The 23,833-nt window shown below is 36.2% G+C and overlaps 1 protein-coding gene across 1 annotated transcript in view; it reads right to left on the bottom strand.

Moving 5' to 3' along the window:
* LOC120627745 (hemicentin-2) overlaps nt 1-23,833 on the bottom strand; it is a 38,028-nt gene that overhangs the window by 11,852 nt on the left and 2,343 nt on the right. The window contains exons 2-4 of the mRNA XM_039895772.1: nt 4,750-4,936; nt 3,725-3,985; nt 3,068-3,264 (exon numbers count right to left, since the gene is read on the bottom strand). Coding sequence (XP_039751706.1) covers nt 3,068-3,264; nt 3,725-3,985; nt 4,750-4,936 — 645 coding nt within the window. The remainder of the gene's footprint in view (nt 1-3,067; nt 3,265-3,724; nt 3,986-4,749; nt 4,937-23,833) is intronic.

The following is a 23,833-nucleotide window of genomic DNA, read 5'->3' as shown; positions in this document are numbered from 1 at the left end:
GGGATAAGAGGTCATAGGTTATCTAAACTCTATAGAATGTATGGAGAAATACTGAAACATGGGGCTACTATTGAGTCTTAAAAACTTTTTAACATTAATGTAGTTAGCGAACAAGTTGAGCAGTGGTTAGAACTTCGGCTTCATTTTCTGGGCAGGTGTTTAAAAATTCACCGGTTCGTACATACTATTCAGGTACGTGCACTTCATAGGTGCACACAAAAAAAAAATCCTACCCTTAATTCTTATATAACTCGTATAGCGGGAGGAACTTTTAATATTATGCCTTCTATGCTTTATGCTTACCTACGCTGCTCAAAAATCCACGACTGCCACTGCTACTTACTATCTATGGAAGAGATTGCTACTAAGCCGCCTTTTTGTATCCTACTTCTAACTTTCTTCTTTTCCTGGCCATGTCTTTTCTTTTTGTGGTGTTGATTATTTTATTTTTTGCCTCATAATAAAACCCCTTTCTACTACTCAAGCACAACCTATCTTCCTAAGTATTTAAGCTTCAATAAAAAATCTAATTTATTCAGTTCTGAAATTCCATTTATAATTTTGAATAGGAAATTAGGCCTATTCCGTACAAACTACGAAGCGAAATGAGAAGTTTTGTCCGCGCTCCATTTGCTGTGAGGAAAGCAAATACCGCACAAAGACTCCTTCAGAAAAGCCACGGCCAAAGAAATGCAGGCTTTCACAACTTTATAGTTATGTAGGCATGACCGGTTTACTCATTCACCTTGATGATGGCAGCCGTTTAAAAAAACTGTACCTACCTAAAAAATTCATTTTTCCTAAAAAAATATGCATACCACTTTATTTTCACAATGTTTTGCACGTTGTGAAAAACCACTCGTCTCGGGAGAAATCCTTGGTATCCTTATACCTAGCCTACTTTCAATCATTATAAATAAATCGCCATCTAGCCCCAAAGTAAGTGTAGCTTTTGTTGTGGGTACTTAGATGACTGCTTAATATTTTTATGAATAATATACACAAATATTTATAATATACATACAAACACCCAGACACTGATAAACATTCATGTTCATCACACAAACATTTTCCAGTTGTGGGAATCGAACCCACGGCCTTGGACGCAGAAAGCAGGGTCGCTGCCCACTGCGCCAATCGGCCGTCAAAACATTGCTCTTAGGACTCTTAATCCGAAGTAAGTACTTCGGGTATGGTCTAATCATTCAAATATAGTAACATATTAAATCAATGTGTAAAAGGTTCTCTCAATACTTCAAGTAAAATGTCATTAAGTGGCAACCCGACTTCTATGCACTAGTGCAATATTTTTTTTTTTTTACGTCGCAGTATATTTGAACGTCGTTTTTTTAAATTAGTTCTGGTTATGGTTTCGGAGCAGGAACATTACACAATAGCTTATTTAGTATGTATGTACATAACTAACTTGTATGTCCATAAAGCGTACAACTTGTTCTAAAAGACTGCGATAGAGGTACAGAACGGGCGTTAAGAGAATGTTATTAGAAAGTGGTTCCAAACAGCTATCGATATGTGATACCTACTTATGAATTATGTTATTACAACCGATGGAGAGATAGAGGCTTACATGATTTTTTTTTTAATTTTCGGATTAGCTAGCGCTTGGCAGCAATCGCATCTGCATTTAAGCGATAATGCCGGCCAAGATGGATCAACACTAACCTGGTGATATTATAAAGCTAGAGATGTTATTAAAACGAAGCTCCATAACGCGGCTTACGATAGAAGTCAATTGCTGAAAATCGGCACATAAGGTAAAAGCGTTATGACCCCTCCATGCGAGTCGTCCTTTCTGTCCGGAGTAGTATGTATCGGATAGTAACGGTGGCGGTTATACCTAACTGCTAAAAACATGTGTTTGTTTACCTATTACTTTTTTCTGATGGTCAGAGTAGAGAACAGAACTTAGTTACTGTCCTCCTTTTTGTCACAGCCCATCTGTGGTCATCCCATGCAGGATTCAAACCTGGAGGTTCAGCTTGAATACATGGACATCCTTTTTTGCGGTACAGTGTAAAGTCTAGATGTAATAACACCTCATTGATGATATGTACACCCAAGCATACTTAATTACCGGAACCGTAAACTAAATGGCCGGAGCATAGAAAAAATTACGGCGCATTCTGTTTAGCTTAAACCTGCTTGAACTTCTCATTGAATAGGTAGATAATCTAAAGTTGTTCTTACTAGTATGTTCCGTTAATTTAACCGGTGTATTTACACTTTGTTGCAGATACAATACAAAACTTACTATCGCCTCAATACAAACTACAGTGACCCAATATTTTTTATGATAATTCAATTTGAATTTTACAATGAAGTACCTATTAATTTAAATATATAAATAAAGTTGCTGTTTAGAGAGTAAGCAAAACGAGACCGTGACCTTTGAATATGATATACCTACTAACTGTTGCCAGCGAGTTCGAATGCGTTTTTTAAATCCCGAGTGAACAGGTAGTGTTTCTATATAAAGTATAAACTCGTATGTCTATCTCTAGGATGCAAGCTATCTTCTCTCTCTAGCTAGCTCTATTTTTTCGTAAAGGCATGCATATATTGTGTCACAAAGGCTACATCTTAAACCAACCGAAAACATTACGTTTTCCGGGATAATATAATCTATGTTCATCTCCGGTCTTCTTTATATTAGGTGCAAAATTTTACCAAGATGGGTTTAGTTTTGAGTCGAACAAAAATAACTAATAAATATCTATTTAGTATGTCTGGATAAGATGAGGAGGTATAAGATGGACCCAAGAACCGTACCTACATATTAGAAACTGACGTAAATTACTCCTTTAAAAACTTTTAAAACAAATAACTTTAATTCTGAATCTATTGAATTAGTTTTCACCTATTATTTAATTCCTTTTAAATAAATTTTAGAGAATGAAGATCGCTTTAAAAGTAGCCTGTCCTATTTTTATACTCCTCAGAAACGACTGTTTGCTACTAACGTAAATCATTTACCTGATAAGAATAGCCTATTCTTTAATAGGGGTCTTTACCAACAGATTATCTATAAAAGCAAAAAAATACTTACAGTTGACGCTCAACCCCACAGTTGCTTCCAGCTGCTGCCCTTCACGCATAGCGCGGTTTCGTACAACGCAACGGAACGTGGCCCCGTCGTCGTCACGATTTGGTTCTAGTGTTAGTATTGCAACTGTGGGCTCCACACGCGTTTTTCCAACCACCAATACCGCCTCCATAGGGTGTATTGATCCGTCACGGAACCACCTAGTAGTACAAACGAACAAATAATAATTTCATTTTCCATGGTAAAAACCCAAAGTCAAAAAAAAGGAGAAAGGTGAATAAATAAACACTCATAACGAATATGAAATAAATATTATAGGTGTTATTATGAATCATACTGAAAGTGTGTGGGTTTTCTATTTAATATTTCTTTTTAAAAAATCTGCCAATTTTTTTATCATCAAAACCAGAATCAAACCTTAAGATCCATTATTCCATAGTAGCATTTGCTAACACCTTCAATCCTGAAGACAGACTTATTTTTTTGGTTTTTGCATATTTAATAATTAATGCCGACCAACGTCAATTGGGATTCGTTTTGTTGGTGAAATAAGCGCCACCTTTAAGTTCAAAGTGTGATTCCTACCTACTCTGCGATTAGTCATCCTGAACATTCGCATTATATTAAAGATTCCTAAAAAAAATTGTTTCTATTACTTACTGTATCACCGGACTAGGAGAACCTCCCGTACTCGAGCAAGTTAAGTTCAGTTGTCTGCCTTCCTGAGCTTGCGTCTGCGTGCCTGTGTTCAGCACTGGAGGCTGGGGCTGCGTCAACACCACAAGGTTGTGCCCTTGCGAGTGGAGCGTGCGCCCCGACCCTCCGGCCTTCACCCGGCATTCGAACCGACCGTTGTCCCGCTCGTATGTCACATTCGACACCATTAAATCGAACCGACCTTCTGATGGCGCGTACAGTATCCTGCAGAAAGTAAATTTTTATTATAATATAAACATGATAATCATTGTGGGTCTCCTCCCACGATGAGAAGTGTTTAAGCCGTAGTCCACCACGCTGGACCAGTGCGGATTGTATAACTCCACACGAATTTAACTCTTAGGAATGCAGCTTTCCTCACGATATTTTCCTTCACCGTGGAAGTGATATTTTAATTACTTAAAACGCACATAACTTAGAGACGGCAAAGGTGCGTGCTGGGATTCCAACACGGCCTCCTAAAAGTTAAGATAAAGTCCAAACCACTAGGCTATCACTGCTCTGCTCCGTAAACAACGTGTAGATGAAATTATTTTTAACCCACAAAACTGAATTTTCTGTTTCACTTATTTAGCAATTTTTTGCTTTACAGGTATGTATAAATGAGCACCAGTACCCTAATCTATACAATAAAATATTGAACCTTCGAATGCCCAACTCACAAGAGGATTCAGAGCGCCCACTAAAATATAAGGTTTCATTCATAGATTTAATATGTTAGTCTGATTACACAAACTGAAAACTAATACTTATGTTTCAGTTTTGTTCTGTTTTTAAATTTTCAAGATATTACTAAAAATATAGTAAGCCTAAATACAACCTACACCTAATAACAGCGGTGAACTGTACTTTCTTCCGCTTAAGAACCGAGTCAGGAGGCTTGAATGGTATGGGTAGTACCCCCGCTTGACTAAGGGCAACGGGTGAACACGCCTATTATTTTAAGGTTTTCTGTTTAAAATACTTACTGATAATTGGTCTCCAAGGGGAGATTGCCAATGGCGACGTTGTCGTGCCCCGAAGCAGTGCTCCTAACCCAGTAGTAGGTGAGGGACTCTCCGGGTAGAGGGTCCAGCGCGAACCGGCACTGCATCGTCACGTCATCACCCTCTCTCGCGTCGTGTTGCTCATCTTCGCACCTCACGTATTGAAAAACTGGAACAATGAACACATCATCATTAATACCCATCACTTTCATAATAAGCCTATAATACTACTCCTCCTTCCTACTCCTGACTTATTATTGTAATTCCAAAAAAGTTCGTTCCTTCACCGATTTGCGTGAATTCGTTTCGTAAGATATGCTCCTGTAACTAAGATCCACAGAATTCAGATGATTATAAGTCCATTGACATTTGTGTCTATTTAGTTTGTACAGTTTTCGAACTATTTTCAATAACCGAAATATTTGTGACTTTTGTGAACAAATTGTTACTAATTGGCAGCACAGGATTATTGGTGTCAAACACCTAGATGCTGTTTTCACTGCAAAAAAAATACGACTATAATAGCCTCTACAGAGCAAAAAGGGCGAAACAGCAAAAGAGCAAAAGGGCGATTAGAAATGACGGAACACGACTTCAAATAAACAGATGCATAATCAATACAACAGTCCACTGATGGACTGAAGGCCTCACCTATCAGGCACCTCCCCCTTCCTCTCCTATTTTACATAATGACTCTCCTATTATGTTCAATGTACAAGTTTTATTATTTCTTACTAAGTCGTAAAGAGTAAAGATTGGCATTACTATATCTACAACACACCGAGTTTGAATATTATAATAATTAAATTGTTTACATGAAATAGGAGTGTGCTAGAAATTAGCAATTGTAGGGTAATTTGATATTTCCCTAAGTTTAGTCCTACTTAAAGAATAATAGTAGATTGTTCGACATGAAGTAATGGAATGTCTTACGTTAAATATTTTATCATGCAAGTCAAGTAATAATCTACCACAGAGCTACCTTCCTACTTAATAGCTGTTTGCAAAGTACGGCTTCGCTGTTATTTTATTCATGTGACAAAGTATGCCACCGTCGAATAGGTATAATCAGAACGAGGTTTTGTAGTAAATTGTTATACACATCTGTTTTGTATTTATACGCAGAGGATACCTTTCTCTTTTACATACACAAACAAATATATCCAATGGAAATCATAAAATCTTTCCGGGATAAAAATTAGCCTATGTACTATTCCAGATTATTCCAGAGCATTATATATCTTCGCGCTTTGCATCCAAATCCGTTCAAAAGTTTAGTCGTGATTGAGTAATAACATCTTTTCTCCAAACTTTCTTATTTATAAAGTAATGTTAAGAATGGATGTATTAAAACCACTTAAACACCTAATTTATGTCCATTTGATTTATTTATGTTAATTAGTTAAATTTAAATGAGATTTAGAATAATCAGATGTTCATTGCTCGGTCATCGACACTTGAGCTTTGACAGATGTTAAAATATGTTGTTTGCTATAGAAAAACAACTTTTGTTTTGAAAGCAATTAAAATATCAACAACTAACAATCGAAGTAGATAACTAACTTTAACTTCTGCTAAAGTTATGTTATGAGAGTAAGCTTAATTTTATACCATAAAGTATTAAAATACATCAAACTAGGAATAGAACAGGCTTTTATTTTTGAAGAACAGGCTTTTAACTAAATGAAGCGTAATACAATTTTGAAAAAATATTAATCCAAAGTGCGGTAAATTTATACGTTAATTAATGTAAACAACATAAGAACAGAAAACTAACTTCTGTAAAAATTTTACAGAAAATATGTTGCTTTCCTCTCAAATGCGAAAATCATCATGATCAATTCAAATTCAATTCAACCCATTAACGTCCACTATTGGTCAAAGGTCTTTTGTAGGGAGTTATAAAATCCACGATCCTGAGCCGCTCGTTTCGAGCGACTCCCATCGATTCGCTTGATTTCGTCCGTTCAACTCGTTGGGGGCCGACCTATGCGGCGTTTACCGGTGCTGGGTCGTCATTCCAGCCCCCAACTTATGAATGTTGGGGTCCTATCCCATCCCATTCTCCGAGCTATGTGCCCCGTCTATTGCAACTTCTGCTTCGCGACTCGCTGAGCTATGTCGGTAACTCTGGTTCTTCTAAGGATCTCCTCATTTCTGATTTATTTCCCGTAGTAATAAACCTAGCTTAGTTCTCTTCATCGCCCGCTGATTAATTCTGAGCATTCTTATGAGCTCCATAGTAAGCGACCTCGTTTCAGATCCGTAACTCATCACTGGTAACACTGTTCTTTTACTTGACTTTGTCTTCAGGCACTACTAAAATAATCAAACCCCCATCTAAAATATTCACGACTTGGCATTTGTTTGTTTATATTTGGTCGACGGATTAATTAGCCGGACTTTAGTTAACAACACTACAGATCTCGATCTTGTGATAATTATGTGAATCTTTCTGATGAAACCGACCTGGGGCGTGTGTATTAGAACCTCGCTCGCTTGTGCATTTACCTACACGGCTTTAGAAGTTTGCATAACCCTTGTACGCTTTTTGTTCTCACGGTTAACATTATTTTTCTACAGAGCCTTAGTATTTTGCCTCTCGCTCTCAAAGTAGGTTCATATGCCAAGTATGTGACGACTAGAAATGAAATGGCGTGCTAGTTTAAAATGTTATTTATTAGTTTTGTCAATTCACTCAATCCATTTATTCTTATACTTACTGATAAGAGCCTCTGTTCTAGCTCTATTGGTCATTTTAATAATTATAAACCTTTTTTAAATTACCTATATATTCGCTGAAATTACGTACATATATGTACGTAATTTCAGCAATAAAATACCTATGGTTGATTATTCTATCTACTAAAGTTTACTTTTTTCTCAATAAAAAAAAATATTTTTCGCATAAAGTTGTGAAGGACTGGTCTATATTCGTTAAATGACGTTACGAGGTTTCCAAGTATTAAAAAGAACCACTAAAACATCCTAGTCCAGTCCTAATAATCGCAATCTGGAGAAGATCGGCTGCTGTTCTGGTATTTTTTGTTTATTTTTGGTCGCAGTTGCACTGGTAAGCTGCAGGTTTAAAAATTTGTAATACCTATTATGAATTAAATTAAGTTGGTTACCGTACCTATATCCATAACCTGAAAAGGGATTACAGATTTCGGGACTTCTCTTAGTAATATACGCGTTAATCGTTATTATAAGCCGGTACCAAAGTAACCATGATAAAAACAGTCCGCTATCCAATTGTTTGACCAAGTTGAAAAATTATTCCTTTTCGACAAATAAGTCTGACTACTCAGGTTGACCATCCGGACGAACCGTGCAAGAGCCCGCCGGCGGACAACTAACTAGTAGTTAGGTTAGTTACCATATGTGTCGAGCTGTATTGTTATTAAACATTATTGAAAGATTCCTATCTACAGTGATTGAGAAACAGTCCCGCGTAGGTCATCTTTAGAGATTTTGTTACAATAAACTGGCCTCCATACACTGTATATAGTAACTTCAACAAGTTTCCAATCAGCCGTCTTTATACAAAACGTATAATTTAACTGTGCATGTAACGGAATACGGGGGCAGGTCAGCACCCTTCAACTTGAAATCGTCACCCATTAGGTAAGATCGCTGACAAACCGCAAACTCTTCACCAAATGAAATAGAAGTTAGAACCCTCGTACCCAAGACCGTAGCCAGGAAATAATTTTGGGGTAAATAGTGGCTTTACTAGACTAGATATCATCAACGAGAAAAATGCATTTTGACAAAAGAGTTTAATGTTGCATTGAATTAATTTCAATTGGAATCCCTCGTGCCGACGTGGAATCGCGAAATCCTATCGTCGTAACACGGATCCAAAAAAAAGAGCCAAAATATTTTAGAAATATCTACGAACAAAACAGTGTGTTGGTTGGGGGGATTTGAACCCCCCGCCCAACGGGTGTACTAAAACCCTTTTCCCTTACCCCATTTGATGTGTGGAAATCGTGGGCAAACATCCATTAATTTTTTTATCTCCGATGCAAAGAGTTTAAGTTTAAGTTTACACAACACAATTTGTGCAGAAACTTAGGATATGCTTTCCGAAATGGTGGTAAAGTTACAACGAACCATTGAATTAAGAACATACAGAATCCTCATTCAGCCATTATTGTATGCAGAGCCAAAAACAGTGAAAACGCCCCGCGCACGTCTCACTTTACACCCGCGAAATGTTGCTAGGTCACATTTTTTTTCCAATTTTCCCATTTTATGTTAAACAGACAAATAATAATTACTGTCAACTGCTAAATGGTATGAAGTGACTAGCCGTTTTCAAGAAACCAATCTTAAATGGAGTGGTTTTTGATGCTTCAATATTAGTCGTGTACACGGTTTCTGTATATTCTTATTTCTGAACAACAAAAATACATATTTAACGTATCACAGGTAAGCATACGTGTACTAAATAAATTTTGAATTTGTATTTGAATTTGCTTTGTATGTTACAGCTCAGCTGAGCTGTGGTATTTGAGTCATCGTAACGACGCGACGTGTAGGTTGGTAGCACTCTAACGGATAGACCTAGATTTGTATACGGATTTGTTTTTTCGAAGAAGTAAATAAACACGATGCTATGTTTGATAGATCAGCACTTTTTTAAGCTTTAACAATTGATACACGTCCGGAAGTTAAAAGCATAAGGAAGGACAGATAACTAAGCGACCGTCTTAGTATAATAACTAGCTGTTGCCTGTGACTTAGTCCGGGGTCGTATAAAGTTAAAAAAGAGAGCGAAAGGCCAGAGACCCCACTATTTTCGCCCACTCGATCGCCTCTACGTAGGGGACTGATGGATGTCCATCCCCTACTGATCGGGGTGATGATCACCGCTATCCCCGTCCTGGGCTCGCGATCCCGTTCATTTGCCTCCTTCCTGACTATTTTTCCAGCTTTTGGTTTGGGTAATCCACTGAAGAGACTCATGGTCAAGTCGTGGAGGAGACTCTCGAACTCCTCCACGACTTAAAGCAGATGTTGTGTTTGGGCTCTTGATGAAAAATTGTCGTAGATATTCGCCATGAGTTTATAACAACACACATAATAATAAGATTGGAATGAGGTAGTGAGAGGTATGACGTAGGCCGAAGGTGTGATGTCATTATAACTAACAGTCAGTAGGTTCTAACTATGCCTATTAGAATATTGTTTTTGACTTGCTTTTATCTCGCATGTTTGAACTTTTAACTACAGCGGAGGCAATATGCTAAAAAACGCCTATTGCCGTTTTCAGTACTATTATATGTATAAGTTATAATCAAAGTTCAAAGAGAAAGGGTTTTTGTATTAACCTTGGATATTAATAAATCAATGGCAATAGGAATTGACATAATATTACTTACAATATGATTGTTCGTTTACTATCGCAATTCAGTACGGAGACCGAGCTATGGATATTTAATATTGCATATTTTACTTTTTAATTTAACCTAAAAATATCTCTGTTAATAAAACCACTATGGTTGATGTATTCTGTTACTGTTAACAGTGAGCATAGTCATTCACAATCCAATACCGGCCCGCAACAAGACACAAGTCTCCCCTTATAATGATGAGTTCACCACTTTGGCCAAGTGCGGGTTGGAGGGAGTTCACACGCCTTTGGGAACACTTCGGAGAACTCATAGGCATGCAGGTTACCTAAAGATGTTTTCTTTTCCCCTTAACGCTAGTAATATTTAATCGGTTTAAACGGAGATAACTTCGAAAAGTTAGTGGAGGTATAGGTATATATTGTATATATGTACATAATATAATACATATATACAATATATACCTATATGTTATAAAGAACCCGGAAAGAACCAAAAAAAAAAGAGACTGTTTAGAAACAACAGAGGGGGGAAAAAGTCAAATAAAATAAAAAGGAAATGATAAATAAATAAACATATTTCGGAGGCGGTAAAGTGTTTTTTATCAATACGTCTTTACTGTAAGATAAGGTGGTAACTAGGTATAACTACGGCCGAGGTCTAAAACCCAGTTAGAGCTAGTTTTTCCTCCGAGCTCCTCAACCAAACATTAGAAGCGCCATAAAATGTTTACATATAATATGCACACAGGGCCCTTAATAACATTTCAGTTAAGTAGAATCAAACGTAACGCAACGGAACGTTAGATGCGCGTCGCAGCGGTCAATGACACGAGGTCGCGTGCGCAGCCTGCCGTGGCGACACAGACTTGTCCGTTGCGATGCTTCCACAACCTACTCCGGCGCCATACATGATAAATGACATCTTTTTCTACTTATTACAATCACATCCGTGTATTTCCCTAAATCAATCTTTAATAGCTCGCCCGATTAAATTCTTACCACCGAAATAATGCCATCTATTGAAAGTAATTTGAAGTAGCAATTACTATTTCAAACGTGACATTATATGGGAAATTTTTGCTCTACAGAACGCGATCGAAGTCGCGGGTAGATAGTAGTGTAATATAACGCACATTAATATTAAATATTCATAATTTAACCACGTCTCCAATAGGGATGAAATTTTATATAATCACGATGGTTCTTAGCATTGTATTATGAATATCTGATCAGCACACAGACGATTATCTCAAAGCAGCTGATATTGCAGTGCATTAGCCTTAATGCCAAGTCGTCGTACATACACTGATGCCTATTCGCAATTGGGAAAGCTCAACGAAGTCGCGGGCAAAAACAGTAGCGTAAAAGTACGAGTATAACGATCGCTAATTTCATTCACCCATGCCGCAAAAGGCAAAAATGCTTAAACAGCGATCGCGTCATGTTCAATGTTCAATCTCGATGGTTCATAGCATTGTATGATGAATATCTGTTCAGCCATTTCGCTTATCAACTCCTCTTTCAGCAGAGATTGTTGGTCATGGATTTTATCGTATTGCGAAGCTGTCGTTTAGACTTCAAGGTTTAGCTCCTATTCACAAGTGAGCAATCTCCAAGTGAAGAATGCTTCTTTCATACTGAATATTGAATAAAGATATCCGGTTTTATTTGGCTCCACTAGAGCTTTGTAGAATAACTATCGTGTCCCATCACCACACACTTGAGAAGATGATCTTTAAAGCACGAAAACCGATATTTAAAAGAGTGCTTTGCGATGAGCAAGAGGCTGCCTGCAGAGAAGCATTATTAGCTGCTAAGGATGATGATGTTTGATAGCTATAGTTAAAAACAAACTACAACAATGCATCAAAATCTAAAGATACCAGTTTCCGTCACACACTAATGTGCCTTTGTTCTTAGTTAACACTGGCTCACACGTGCCCCGGGTGACAATGAAGGAGCCAGCGACCGTTACAAGTGGCTCCGAGCGAGAGCGTGGGAGCATGCGGGAGCCCTCACTGTGTCTCGGATTGCAAGCGACTTTACCTCCTTTGCTTTATAAAAGTGTTTTCAGTACATTCGCTCTGTTACACCCCTTAAATACTAGCATACATATTGCTTACATACTATTAATTATTTGCACAACAATAAAGCGGAATCAGCATGTTGAATCTTTATAAGGAAGCCTATTTTCGAAGTCAGTCGTTCTGGTAAAGGCCGAATTGATGCCAGCAGGTAGAAACCGGAGATCTGGGTTCTGCCTGCCGGCCTGGCTCAGCAATAAGTTAAGCTTCTAAACAAATTGCCGCAAGACTTTTTGTAGGTCCGGTCCGCTTCACGTACAACAGTATGGTGGTTTTAATAAAGTCTGTAATTTGGAGAATAGTTATAAAATAATAAACAACCTTCTTCTGGTGCTTTGGTTTTGAGTTTTTATCACCACCAAGTGCCGTAGTCTACCAGTTCGTAAAATCTTAGATAGCAATCCTCACAATTATTAAAAATTAAAAAACAACTATATTTATGTTACCTTTTCACGCCTAAGCCGCTGAACAGATTTTGATAAAATTGTGCAAGGAGTTGGATTGCTTATGATACTTTTTATTCCGGAAAATAACCTGTCTATGGCATTTGCAAGTTGTAACCCTATGTATATATAATATAATTTATCATTTATCTTATTGAATCAAAAATGTATTTAAACCTTTGCATGGGAACACGCAATGATTGTTTTACGATTGTAAATTGTAGTACTGCGTAAGATCTAGAAAAAATGGCCTTCTACGACCCTACAAGCCTTTTCTTCCTACTACCTATGTTGTGTTTATTTAAGTACATAAGTAGGTATATTGAAAAACAAATTAAAAAACACTGTTTGTTTTTATGTTTCTTTACTATTAATATACATAGTCCATATTTTCCATAAGTAGTATTCTATATTAGTCCATGGTTTGTTTTTATTTTATTGGGTGCAAACAAACAAACAAGCAAATTTATGTTGAAAAATTTCATACAACGTATGTAAGTTTCTTATGACAGCATGATGCACTTCTGCATCAACATGGTTTTTCTCAAAAATAAATTTCTTTCTTTCGTACCTATATATATTTTTTTATCATTTTCCCCATATAGATATATAATACACTTTTTTCACAGCTGACAATACAATTTCAAAAAACACCCTTGTACAGTAAATCACTAAAAGCAGCTCACTGAGGCTCCGAAGTTAGATTCATTCGAAGCATTTTCCACTCAAGACGTTTACGAAATAATTAAGTACTTGTGACGAATCTGGATCTACCAGTATGATTCAGCAATTAAGCTGCGAAAGTTTCAAAGTTTCAAAACGACAAATATTAACCGAGCTATTTTGATTGCAAGTGAATTCACAATCAATGGGTATCTGGAATCGAAAACTATATCAGCCGGTTAATAATAAAATGAAGATTTGTACCTACTTAATCTGAGTTCTGCGTCCATAATCAAACTAGCTATGTGTCAATCTACGTATATTAATATTTTAAGGCAGTTTGGCTATTTGTGTATTTATTTGTTACCAATGTTCGGATCTACAGCTAAACCAATCTCATTAAAATTGGCTATAGCCTGGACTTGGATATTAGATATTTTAACACGGAGAATTTAAAAAAAGCACTATACCCTATAATGCAGATGGTATTGGCTTCCTATAACTAGCTATAATAGTCAACTTAAAATAACAAGTAACTATTTTTGCATCACCTAAAAAGTATAAATATCAAGGATACGTTTGATATTGAAAAACCGTGCCGTTGCATCTATAAAAGTGCCAGCGTACTCGTTTACCTGCTCAACCAGCAGCACCCGGTTTATTTCCTATCTCTTTCACACCTTCGCGCTACTCGTCTTCCTAGAAAATTAGACATCTCTTTCGCACTCAGCTACTCCATTGCTGTTTGCATCCATCTCAACATGAAACGGGATCATTTTACCTGCAACCGGCCTTTGTTGTTTTGTACCAAAAGTTCATTCGAAATTATTGTATCAGCTATAATAGTCAATGGGGATCCAAAATTTTACCTGTTCAATAAATATTTTATTCTATAAATTGTTTAGCAACGTGCACTTGCGAAATTTCGTAAATGTAATTTAATACCAACTCAACAGATCAAAAAAAAGTTACAGCTCCACACTGAGTAGAACAGCATTTCTTTACAATCTTGGGTCAAATAAATTTTATCAAAGCTTAATAGAATAGTTACAAATGTATCGTATTTCGATTGCATAGTCTTACCTAACCTGTTAGTCATTGAGGGATAGAGTAAGGTATACCTAGTGTTTATTTAACGCAGATTTCACCCACAAGTGGGTTTAATGCGGGGTGAACGTTTATTTCTTAGAGCGCGCTTATCTCTAAATCTACAATTCAGATTTAAAAATCATTCTTACATTTAAAAACCCTATTTTTCAGAATGCCTTTAAGGCCAATTGAGGCCTTGCTACGACCCTCATCAGGTGAGCAAAGGCTGGGCGATGCAATGCGGGGGGTCAAAGAATTAGTTTGTATGGGACGCATATCGGAAGTTGTTCGCGATCGAACAGCTAGTAATTAGAAGTAGAAGAAGAAACACTTTATTGCACGTATAATTTACAGGAAGAAGAAACAGTAAGAAGTTTATAGTAAAACACAATGTAGACATACAGCTCTCGTAGTCGTACTCGTAGTACCTAAAACCCAAGACACGTACCTTCAATAGGTACGTACCTAAAATACTACCTAAGCAGGTACGCGCGGCGCGGCGCGGCGCTACCATAATTATTTATTTCTACGCAAACAGGCCAGCAAACGGGGCTTGATCGACTCTGTGTACCCGCGTACGGAATTTTACGATTCCCTTGTCTGCGAGCGGCGGGACGTACATACCTACCTGATAGAAATAAAATCGCTCGTAATAGATTTACTTTTATATACCTGCATATATGTACTATTAGTAAAATCTTTGAAGACGAATAAGCCCTGTTGAATAGTGAGTAAGTACTGAAACAAACGTATGTCAAAATAAGACCTGAATCAGAAATTGTGAGTCAGTAATAATAGCAAGATTAAAAGTTCAGTTCAAGGTGTAAATTTCTTTGCTCAAGAGAAGTTAATTTTCGAGATTATATCAAGTGTCCTATCGCGCAATTTTAAAAACAGAGCTAATAGACTTAAATTAGGTACAAATTGCAGTGTCGATAAAATGGCATCTCGCAGTTTTCTTCAGTGTGTTGTACCGCCATGTCTGGGAAAATCACTAGACGTATCCAATTCATGTCATAACATACTTGAGTATCGTAAGTAACTTTCCTTGCACTACATACTTTCAAAGGTACGAAGCAGTTCTTATACTAATATGAAGGATGAAATGCAAATAATGCAATGAAAAATTATTTTTATCACTAGAGTATCTAAATTAGATACTGTAAATAATGTATATTGTGGCAGGCAGATGTAAGTAGATACGGATCATAACAGTTTCTAAAGCATAACAAAAATATATATAAAATAAAAGTAAGTAAAACAAAATACACGGCCCACAATTTGGGTTTCAGAAATATTCTCCAAGGTCGCTACTTCCCTTTTTACGTTCTAAAGTATATAATTATAGAATAGAAACAATTTTTAGAAATCTTAGTTTAAATTTATCCGGATAGCGGATGTGTGACACGAACACCGGAGAACAACGCGGACGCCACATGTCGAGTCCAAAGCCCTTTCGACGCACATGGCGGGCTTTTGGGACATCGAGCACAACAAAAAATGGGATATAAAAAAACAAAGTGCTAAGTAGTTCAACTCACTCGCAGTGTTACATACTGATACATACTGATAGAGTAGTATTATTATTATGTTGGCAGTTAGTTAGCAACATAATAATTTTGGTAAGGCCCCTTTAGTACACTAGTCAATTTTTCCTAAGAGCTTTGCATAGTATAATTATTACAAATCGTAAGTGTTAAGAGTACATTACAGAAATGCGTTAATAAATTTTTAATACAAATTTTGAATGCCAAGGTTTAGCGAGTACTAGATTTAAAAAAGTGTAATAAAATAATTCCCGTACAAGTTGTATCTACTGAATTGAATGTTTAGTTATTTATTTATTAAGAGCACTAACAACATGAATATTACACGTTTTTAAACAGAGCACACACACAAACACATGGACTGATACGCACGTCAATTACAAGTGCACATAGCATTAACAAAGCGTCATGTTAACTTAATTTGACAAAAAAATTAACAAAAAATAAGATCTCTTAAGATGTGTTTTACCAAAAAAGTTTTATTTTCGCAAAATTTGTAATACTTGCAAATGCAATAGTTTCAGATATTTCAATGAAAGTATTTTTAATTATATGTTTCGCTAATTATTACTTTAATGTGATTCGTGAATACAACGACTAGAACATGATCGAGAAAACTATCCAGTCATCAGTCAGTGCTTTCCAGGAATGGAGTTAAAGCTTCTGGGGACCTATACAATTTATATAAACGGATAGGTTCACTTAAATATGGGAATTGCAGGCAATACGGGCTTACTATTATTGCTGAAAGCTGTATTATTTTAAAATGTTTAGAGTAAGTTCCCTAAATATGGACCAGTCTTATAATATGGACCATAGCAACATTAGGCAAGATGGCGCTGCTATCAATGTGAAGTTAGCTGCATTTGATGACCTTACCTGGTCGCGTTCCGCCAGGGAATTCTAACAGAGCTAGATGTGCGTACGTGTCAGCGGCAACCATTTTGAGATTAGAGCGCTATTTGATGTAAATTTTCGGTAAGTTTTGTAAAATTATTACAGCTACAATTATAATCATTATATTTGAACTGTCCCCATTCGGGAAACTTTATAGTGCTACTAATTATTCGTCAAGTAATTCGTGGCTGTATCTTATAACATTATTTTTTTACGAAATTATAACTTTGATATTGCATCATTTTGTAATATGGACCTATGAATGGTTTTGAAAATGGACTAGTGGTCCATATTATGATCCATAGACCATATATTGTAAGCCTTGTTCACTTTTTGTTTTAGGATATGGCGACAACACCTAAACAAAGGAATAGGCAAAAATGGGACAAAGATTCTATGACTATGGCGATATTGGCTATTCAAGTGCGCAAAATGGGATACTTAAAAGCATCGAAAATCTATAATGTGCCAAAAACCACACTCATCCGTTTATCTCTAAACAAAAAGAAGCCTTTACAGGAGGTGACAAATATGAAACTCGGGAGGAAAGCAACATTTCCCGCCAAGTTAGAGGCCGATCTAGCTGCATATGCATGTTAAGTACACATGGAAGAATGTACATGTACATCCATTACGCGGCTAAAGGGCTTTAACAAAGAAAACTTTAACGCTTTTTTCAAGCTGTAGATGAAGCTATGGATAAATTCAAATATACGGCAAACAATATATACAATGTTGATGAGACCGGAATAACGGTGGTACCTACAAAAATAACAGAAATATTGGCCGAAAAAGGTAAAAGACAAATAAAGTCTACAACATCAGCTGAAAGAGGTTCAACAGTGACTTGCGTAATATGTAAGAATGCCGACGGTTCATTCGTATCTATGGTGGTTGTTACTACTACACTGAGGAACGTAATTATAATTGTTAAATAAAAATGGATGTTATTCGCTATTAAACTTAGTGTGCTCCATATTAGACACCATAGGTCCATTTAAAAAACCTAGTGGTCCATATTGAGCTGCCTATTTTAAAATGTTTAAATTTGTCATATTTTATAGAAAAATTTAGTTTGTTAAATAATCTGTTTCTTTAAGACATTTTAAGTATTGCTTATAATTCTAAAATAGTTTCTGTACTAATTGAATTCAAAAAGTCTGATTTCGCTTCCTTATTTTGTGTTTTATTTATACAAATCCTTATGGTAGTCCATATTTAGAGAACTTACTCTATATGATATGGCGTCCTAAAAATAAGGATTATAACTCTAAAACGAAACGTCAACAAAATTAACATTACACTGCTTACCAAATAACTGGTAACTTTAGGTCTTGTGTCTGGGGGGGTTGCCTTGACGCGCTCCGTCAGAGTTTTCCGAATTTGGTAAGCAACCTAATTTAAGCCAAAACTGAGAAACGCTGCTGACGGAAACGGAAGATGATCAAGATATTTGTTTAGAAGTACACACAGTAAATAAAGGCACAATACAATGAAGACAAAAACTTCACGCGGCATATTACTAGCCCAGCAACTTTTACAATTTTCTCCATGTTATGATTAACGTTTTGAACACTACAGGCATAATAATTACTGTCAACTGCTAAATGGAATGAATTGACTAACCGCCTGTTCACTACTCAAGTGGAGTGGTTTTTGAAGCCTCAATATTAGTCGTGTACACTGTTTTCGTATGTTCTTAATTTTGTGATCGAGCAATGCGAAACAAATTTCATCTTCATTATTTAAATGGCACGCACTGGAAAACTGTGAAACCAGCAAATTTTGGTCTATCCATTAAGTTTTTGAAGGGGCAGAGAAACACATAATCTCTCAAAAGCTGGCAATCCATTGGCAGTTCCTCTTGTGCTGAAAATGTTGACAACATCAGGTTGACCTCGCTCGCTTGTTCTTTATTTATTTATAAAAAAAAAAACATAAGCGCATAGCATAAGTAGATGCCTAATATAGTGGAAATTCGCAGGTAACTGAAAGCCTGCATTGTAATAACAAACAATCATCCGCTTATTGTTCATGGACAGGACGCGATTTCAATGGCAGCCATGGTTTCATATTATGACACCAAGTTGAAATTAATTTTTAGTCGTTCACATTCACGAACCAAGATGAAGATGCACCGTCTACGTGAAGGAGAAAGATGTACAGTGAAACAATTTTCGTTTTCTTTATTGGCATAACCTATTCGTATCGCAATCTACGTATTATAAGTTACTCGTTGAAGTTTATTCAAATTGCCTTTTTGGTTGGGTAATACTTTTCGAGTTTTAGAGTCAATAAATATAGTCATGTGTAGTCTTAAATAATAATATTATAAAAAAAATCTCTTATCAGATCAAGTGCACCCGTAGAGAGTTTATTACCTGGGCAAAAACTTTATCCTCCATATTTATAAACATGATATAACGTTGGAATAGTTACGCAGTGTTCTGTAACTTCCTGACATTTGAAAGTTGCTGTCATTTGAAGTGTGACAAAGACCCCGCATACGGCATCGGCTTTACTTAAGGGGGCCGAGTTCGAATCCCAGCGTGCATCTCTAACTTTCCAAGGTATGTGCGTTTTAAATAATTAAAATATCACTTGCTTCAACGGTGAACGAAACCACCAAGCATGCCTGAGGCTTCTCCATAATGATCTCAAATGCGTATAAAGTCCACAAATTTACACTGGGCCAGCGTGAGGTCTGGTGGACTACAGTCAAAACTCTTTTCATTGTGGGAGAAGACCCTGTAGTGGGCCAGTAAGGGGTTGATATGATGATGATGGTGTTATTATGTTGTATATTGCACGCTATGATATCCTTAAGAGTTGAGAACCTAAGCTCTAAACCCTTCAATATTCCCTTCTTCAATATTGTAATATATATAATATCAGGTTCAAAAAAAATCTAAATTCATTCAAGTAGGCCTATACTATTAAAAGCACTTTTGAAACAGTCTTCAGTCAGTTAAGTCAGTCTATTTGGAGTACCACCTACACCTACCGAGAAGCAATCGGCAAGAAACTCGGCAGTTCTTTTATCAAATTAACAATATACATTTTATTGTCGCCTGTAATACAGATTTTTACCTAAATCAGGGACAGTAGATTTTAAATTGCACCATTACATACATTTATTACATTAATCAATGTAAGATGTGAAGTACGCATATGGTTGTACAATAATTATATTTACTTTACTTCATATTTAAAGAAATTGTTTTTGAAATTAAAGATAACTGTAAATTAGTCTAAGTTCAGTTTAATTTAAAAAAGCTGAAATAAATAAATTATTATTATCTTGTAAGTGACAAAACACTAAATAACTATTCCACATTTATTTGTAAGGCTCTTAGAGATTGCAGCAATAAAACCGCTATATCAATGGTTATTGAAAAACAATTGTTGTTCTGGCAACTTACTTTGCCACAAATTCGTGTGCAATTAGGTGTACCCACCTATATCTATGTTATGTACCTATAGTATAGGTTAGACTGGCTATATACTCGTCAAATGGAGCGCAGACCGCAGCTCTGCGCGTACGCATCTTATTATTTTTATTAAAACCGCGTTCCACCACGGAGATAGTAGCATTGCGCCCGCGCCGAACACCTGCATCTAAACCAGTTTCGTTAAACATGATTTCACTCTCCGAACACAATCGTCGACCTTTCGTACCTATGTCAAAAAATATTTTTCCTCTTTGCTATATATTCGGTAGGTACCTACAAACTTACTGTATTTGAATTAAATCTTGTTAGCTCTAATAAAAGCAGTAACGTTTTTTATGTAATTGTATTACCTACGCGATTCTGAAAAATTCCCCTACCAGTTAATAACTTATAAAAAGTAACACTATCGGTATAAGTTATTATACTATCTATCTATTTATGTAAGTTTAAAGTACCTAGGTCGTTATTGAGATAATTTTGCTGGATTTCATTCTAGATTCAGTTTAGTTTCGTTTTCAGATTTTGATTAAGGTTAACATTTTTATCTTCGTTCCGGTATATTCTTTTAGATATTGATTCACTTTTAGATTTCGATCTAATTTTAGATTTAAATTCAGTTAAAGACTTCTATCATTTAGGATTCAGGGTTAGAATTCGATTAAATTGTAGATTTTTATTCAGTAAAAATTTTGACTAGTTGATAAATTAACATAGGCGTTGATTTGATTGTAAATTATGTACAGGCTGGATGATACATTAAATATATTATAATGTTTATTTCTGCAAAGCAGCATTGTTCTAATGTTGTGATCCAGTCTGAAGAGCGTGATTGCCGGTGTATTTACAGGCATATATATGGTTACAAGATTTGTTCCTTGCATGCCCTGCTTAGACTTAACCTGGATATAGGCGATGGTTTTCTACCTACCATCAGGTGGACAATCTACTTTGTCTGTCAATTATTACTACAAAAAAACTGACAACACTAACCTATATTTTGAAGTCATATAAGCGACACATGTATATTATTGATGATAACTGGAGTTGCTAGGTAGGTACCTACCTGAGGAAGGATATGCGTGACCAAAAGCGAACTTAATTGACCGAGCGAAGCGTCGGTCCATCTGTCGGAGCCCTAAAACTTGTAACTGGTTGGTTGAACGTTGTAACTTAATATTTACAGATAAAATGTGAATCTTTAGCCCAAAACAAGTAAGAAATCCTTACTAATATCATAAATGCGAAAGTGTGTTTGTTTGTTCTTTCTTCACGCCCTAAGCAACCAGTCAACTATATTTATGGCATAGAGGTAGTTGAAAGGACGAAGAGTAACATAGGTTCCTTTCTATTTCAGGAAAACAAGCGGTTTTCGCTGGATTTGCAATAAGAAAAACGTAATAAACGCGGACGAAGAACGCGGGCGGGAACTCATGCAGAGCTATTTGTACTTTCCAAATAATATTAACAAGTACTGTACTGGTATGATTGGAAAGCACTTTTTAAACAGATCAAGTATTTTTTAAAATACGACGATTCTATTTATCATTAAAATCTCATAACATCACACTCTATATTTTTTTTAAGTTGAATGCTATCTCACTTGTTGGTATGTGATGATGCAGTCTAAGATACTGGTGGGCTAACTTATTATTTAGGGGTAAGGTTATATGAAATCTTCAGATTCAACCTATTTAATCTCTCTCATCTGTCTCTACGCGGCATCGCTTAATCGCTTTGGGGAACGTCATAGTCGGTTGAGTGGTAATTGACCATGCCTGACACTAGACCATAAACCCAAATTTCGACTACTGTTTTATTATTTTCTAAATTTAGCCCTTGACTGCAGTCCCACCCGGTGGTTAGTTATCTAATCTTTTCTTATTCTAATCTTCTCTAATCTTTACAGGACCTGGTAGTTATATTAAAACTATATCCCTAACTCGCTACGAGTGAGGATAAAAACACAATAATTATACAAAACATACACAGCTTAATACTTCAAAAGCATTCCCGAATGGGCAAACGCAACTGACTGCAGAAATACTAAAGTAACATTACCAAACTTATATCAACGCCTTAAAACATCACTCTCCGCCTGGCAAGAGGTAAACTCAGGTGATAGTACAAATAACAGTAATTATAAGTAAGACTGTTATTCTTATTAATCAGACCTACCAATGTTTAATTAATATTTTGTTTAGTTGTTTGATTAATATTTGAACAATGTGTTAAAATAAATTTATAACAGCAATACTATACAATTGATGAATGTATTTAAGACAAGGTAGCTTGTAAGCAGCCAGCTCTGCTCTCATCCTCCGCAATCAACTGAGTTCATGGTAGAGTCTAGACTACAAGAAGACATAAATTGACGTTTCTAACGTGCTTATAAAGAAGGCCTACTTGAAATAAATTAATTTGGTTTTTTTTATTGCTTCCATTTAAGGTGTCGGTGTCTTTATGCGGAGAATTTATGGAGGCGGATGAAACAGTAACGCATGTACACTGAAGTGTACGAACGTGGTAGTGGAACGTGGTGTTTGGTTGACAACCAAACACCGCACTGGACTAGACAGGACTAGACACATTTCCCGGAAGCCCTCGGCAACCTGGGCGGCATGCTGGGCTTTCGGAACTACATGGATTGTTGGTGTAACTAGAAGAAGTTAAACGTACCTACGACAAGCAAAGTTCTTATGTGCGAAAAACGGTCCATGGAAGAACAAGAAAACAAAAACTAGGTTACGTAACTATGACTGGATGTATTACACATTCTGTAAAAAGAAAGGTGTCAATTTCGTGCGTAATCACCATTTCAGTGCCCAGTTTAAGTCGATATCGTTACAAGTTATAGGTACCTACCTAATAACTTAATTAGGCAGTCCAACGGTTGTGCAAATTATGTAAACTATTATAAACGAACCTCTTACTTAGCTAATAGGTTTACGAAACTAATAGGTACTTAACTAGTTATCAATAAAAAATATCTTACCCAACCTAGCTTACAATGGTAGATACGTGAATATTTGTGCTAATACTGTTGTACAAAAAGTCTAGTCTAAATTGAAACGACAGATCTGTAAGTAGTCCAATCCTTCTCAAAATTTTACTTTTAGATCAGTAGTGTTAGTTTATAGGTTAGTGGACACCAGAATATTAGCATTATTCCCTGCTTTGGCTACTTCTTTTTTTGGTTTTTTTTTATATGTTATTTTATGTTATTATTTTTTTACTTAGGGCATTAACGATTTTATTTTGAGACCTTTTGAGCTAGTATCAACGTAAAACAAGTCCCTTTATACAGGGAACATTGTAGTAAGGACAGAACTACTTTAAAAAAAGTCCACTTTGTTTACCTAAAGAGATGTAAGCTAATATCAAAGCTAAGAAATAGCTTGAAACCGCAGCCGTAGAGCTAGTTAGTAAAAAAAAGTTAAAGTAAAGAACAACCGACAAGCAACACTGTAACAAGCCGATATTACTGGCACCGCAACATTGAAGGTAAAGATTCAATACCTTCCTTCTTCGA

Source organism: Pararge aegeria, chromosome 11, assembly GCF_905163445.1.
Source record: "Pararge aegeria chromosome 11, ilParAegt1.1, whole genome shotgun sequence".
Taxonomy (NCBI): domain Eukaryota; kingdom Metazoa; phylum Arthropoda; class Insecta; order Lepidoptera; family Nymphalidae; genus Pararge; species Pararge aegeria.
The sequence above is the reverse complement of the archived record's forward strand: the minus strand, read 5'-3'. Positions and strand labels throughout refer to the sequence as shown.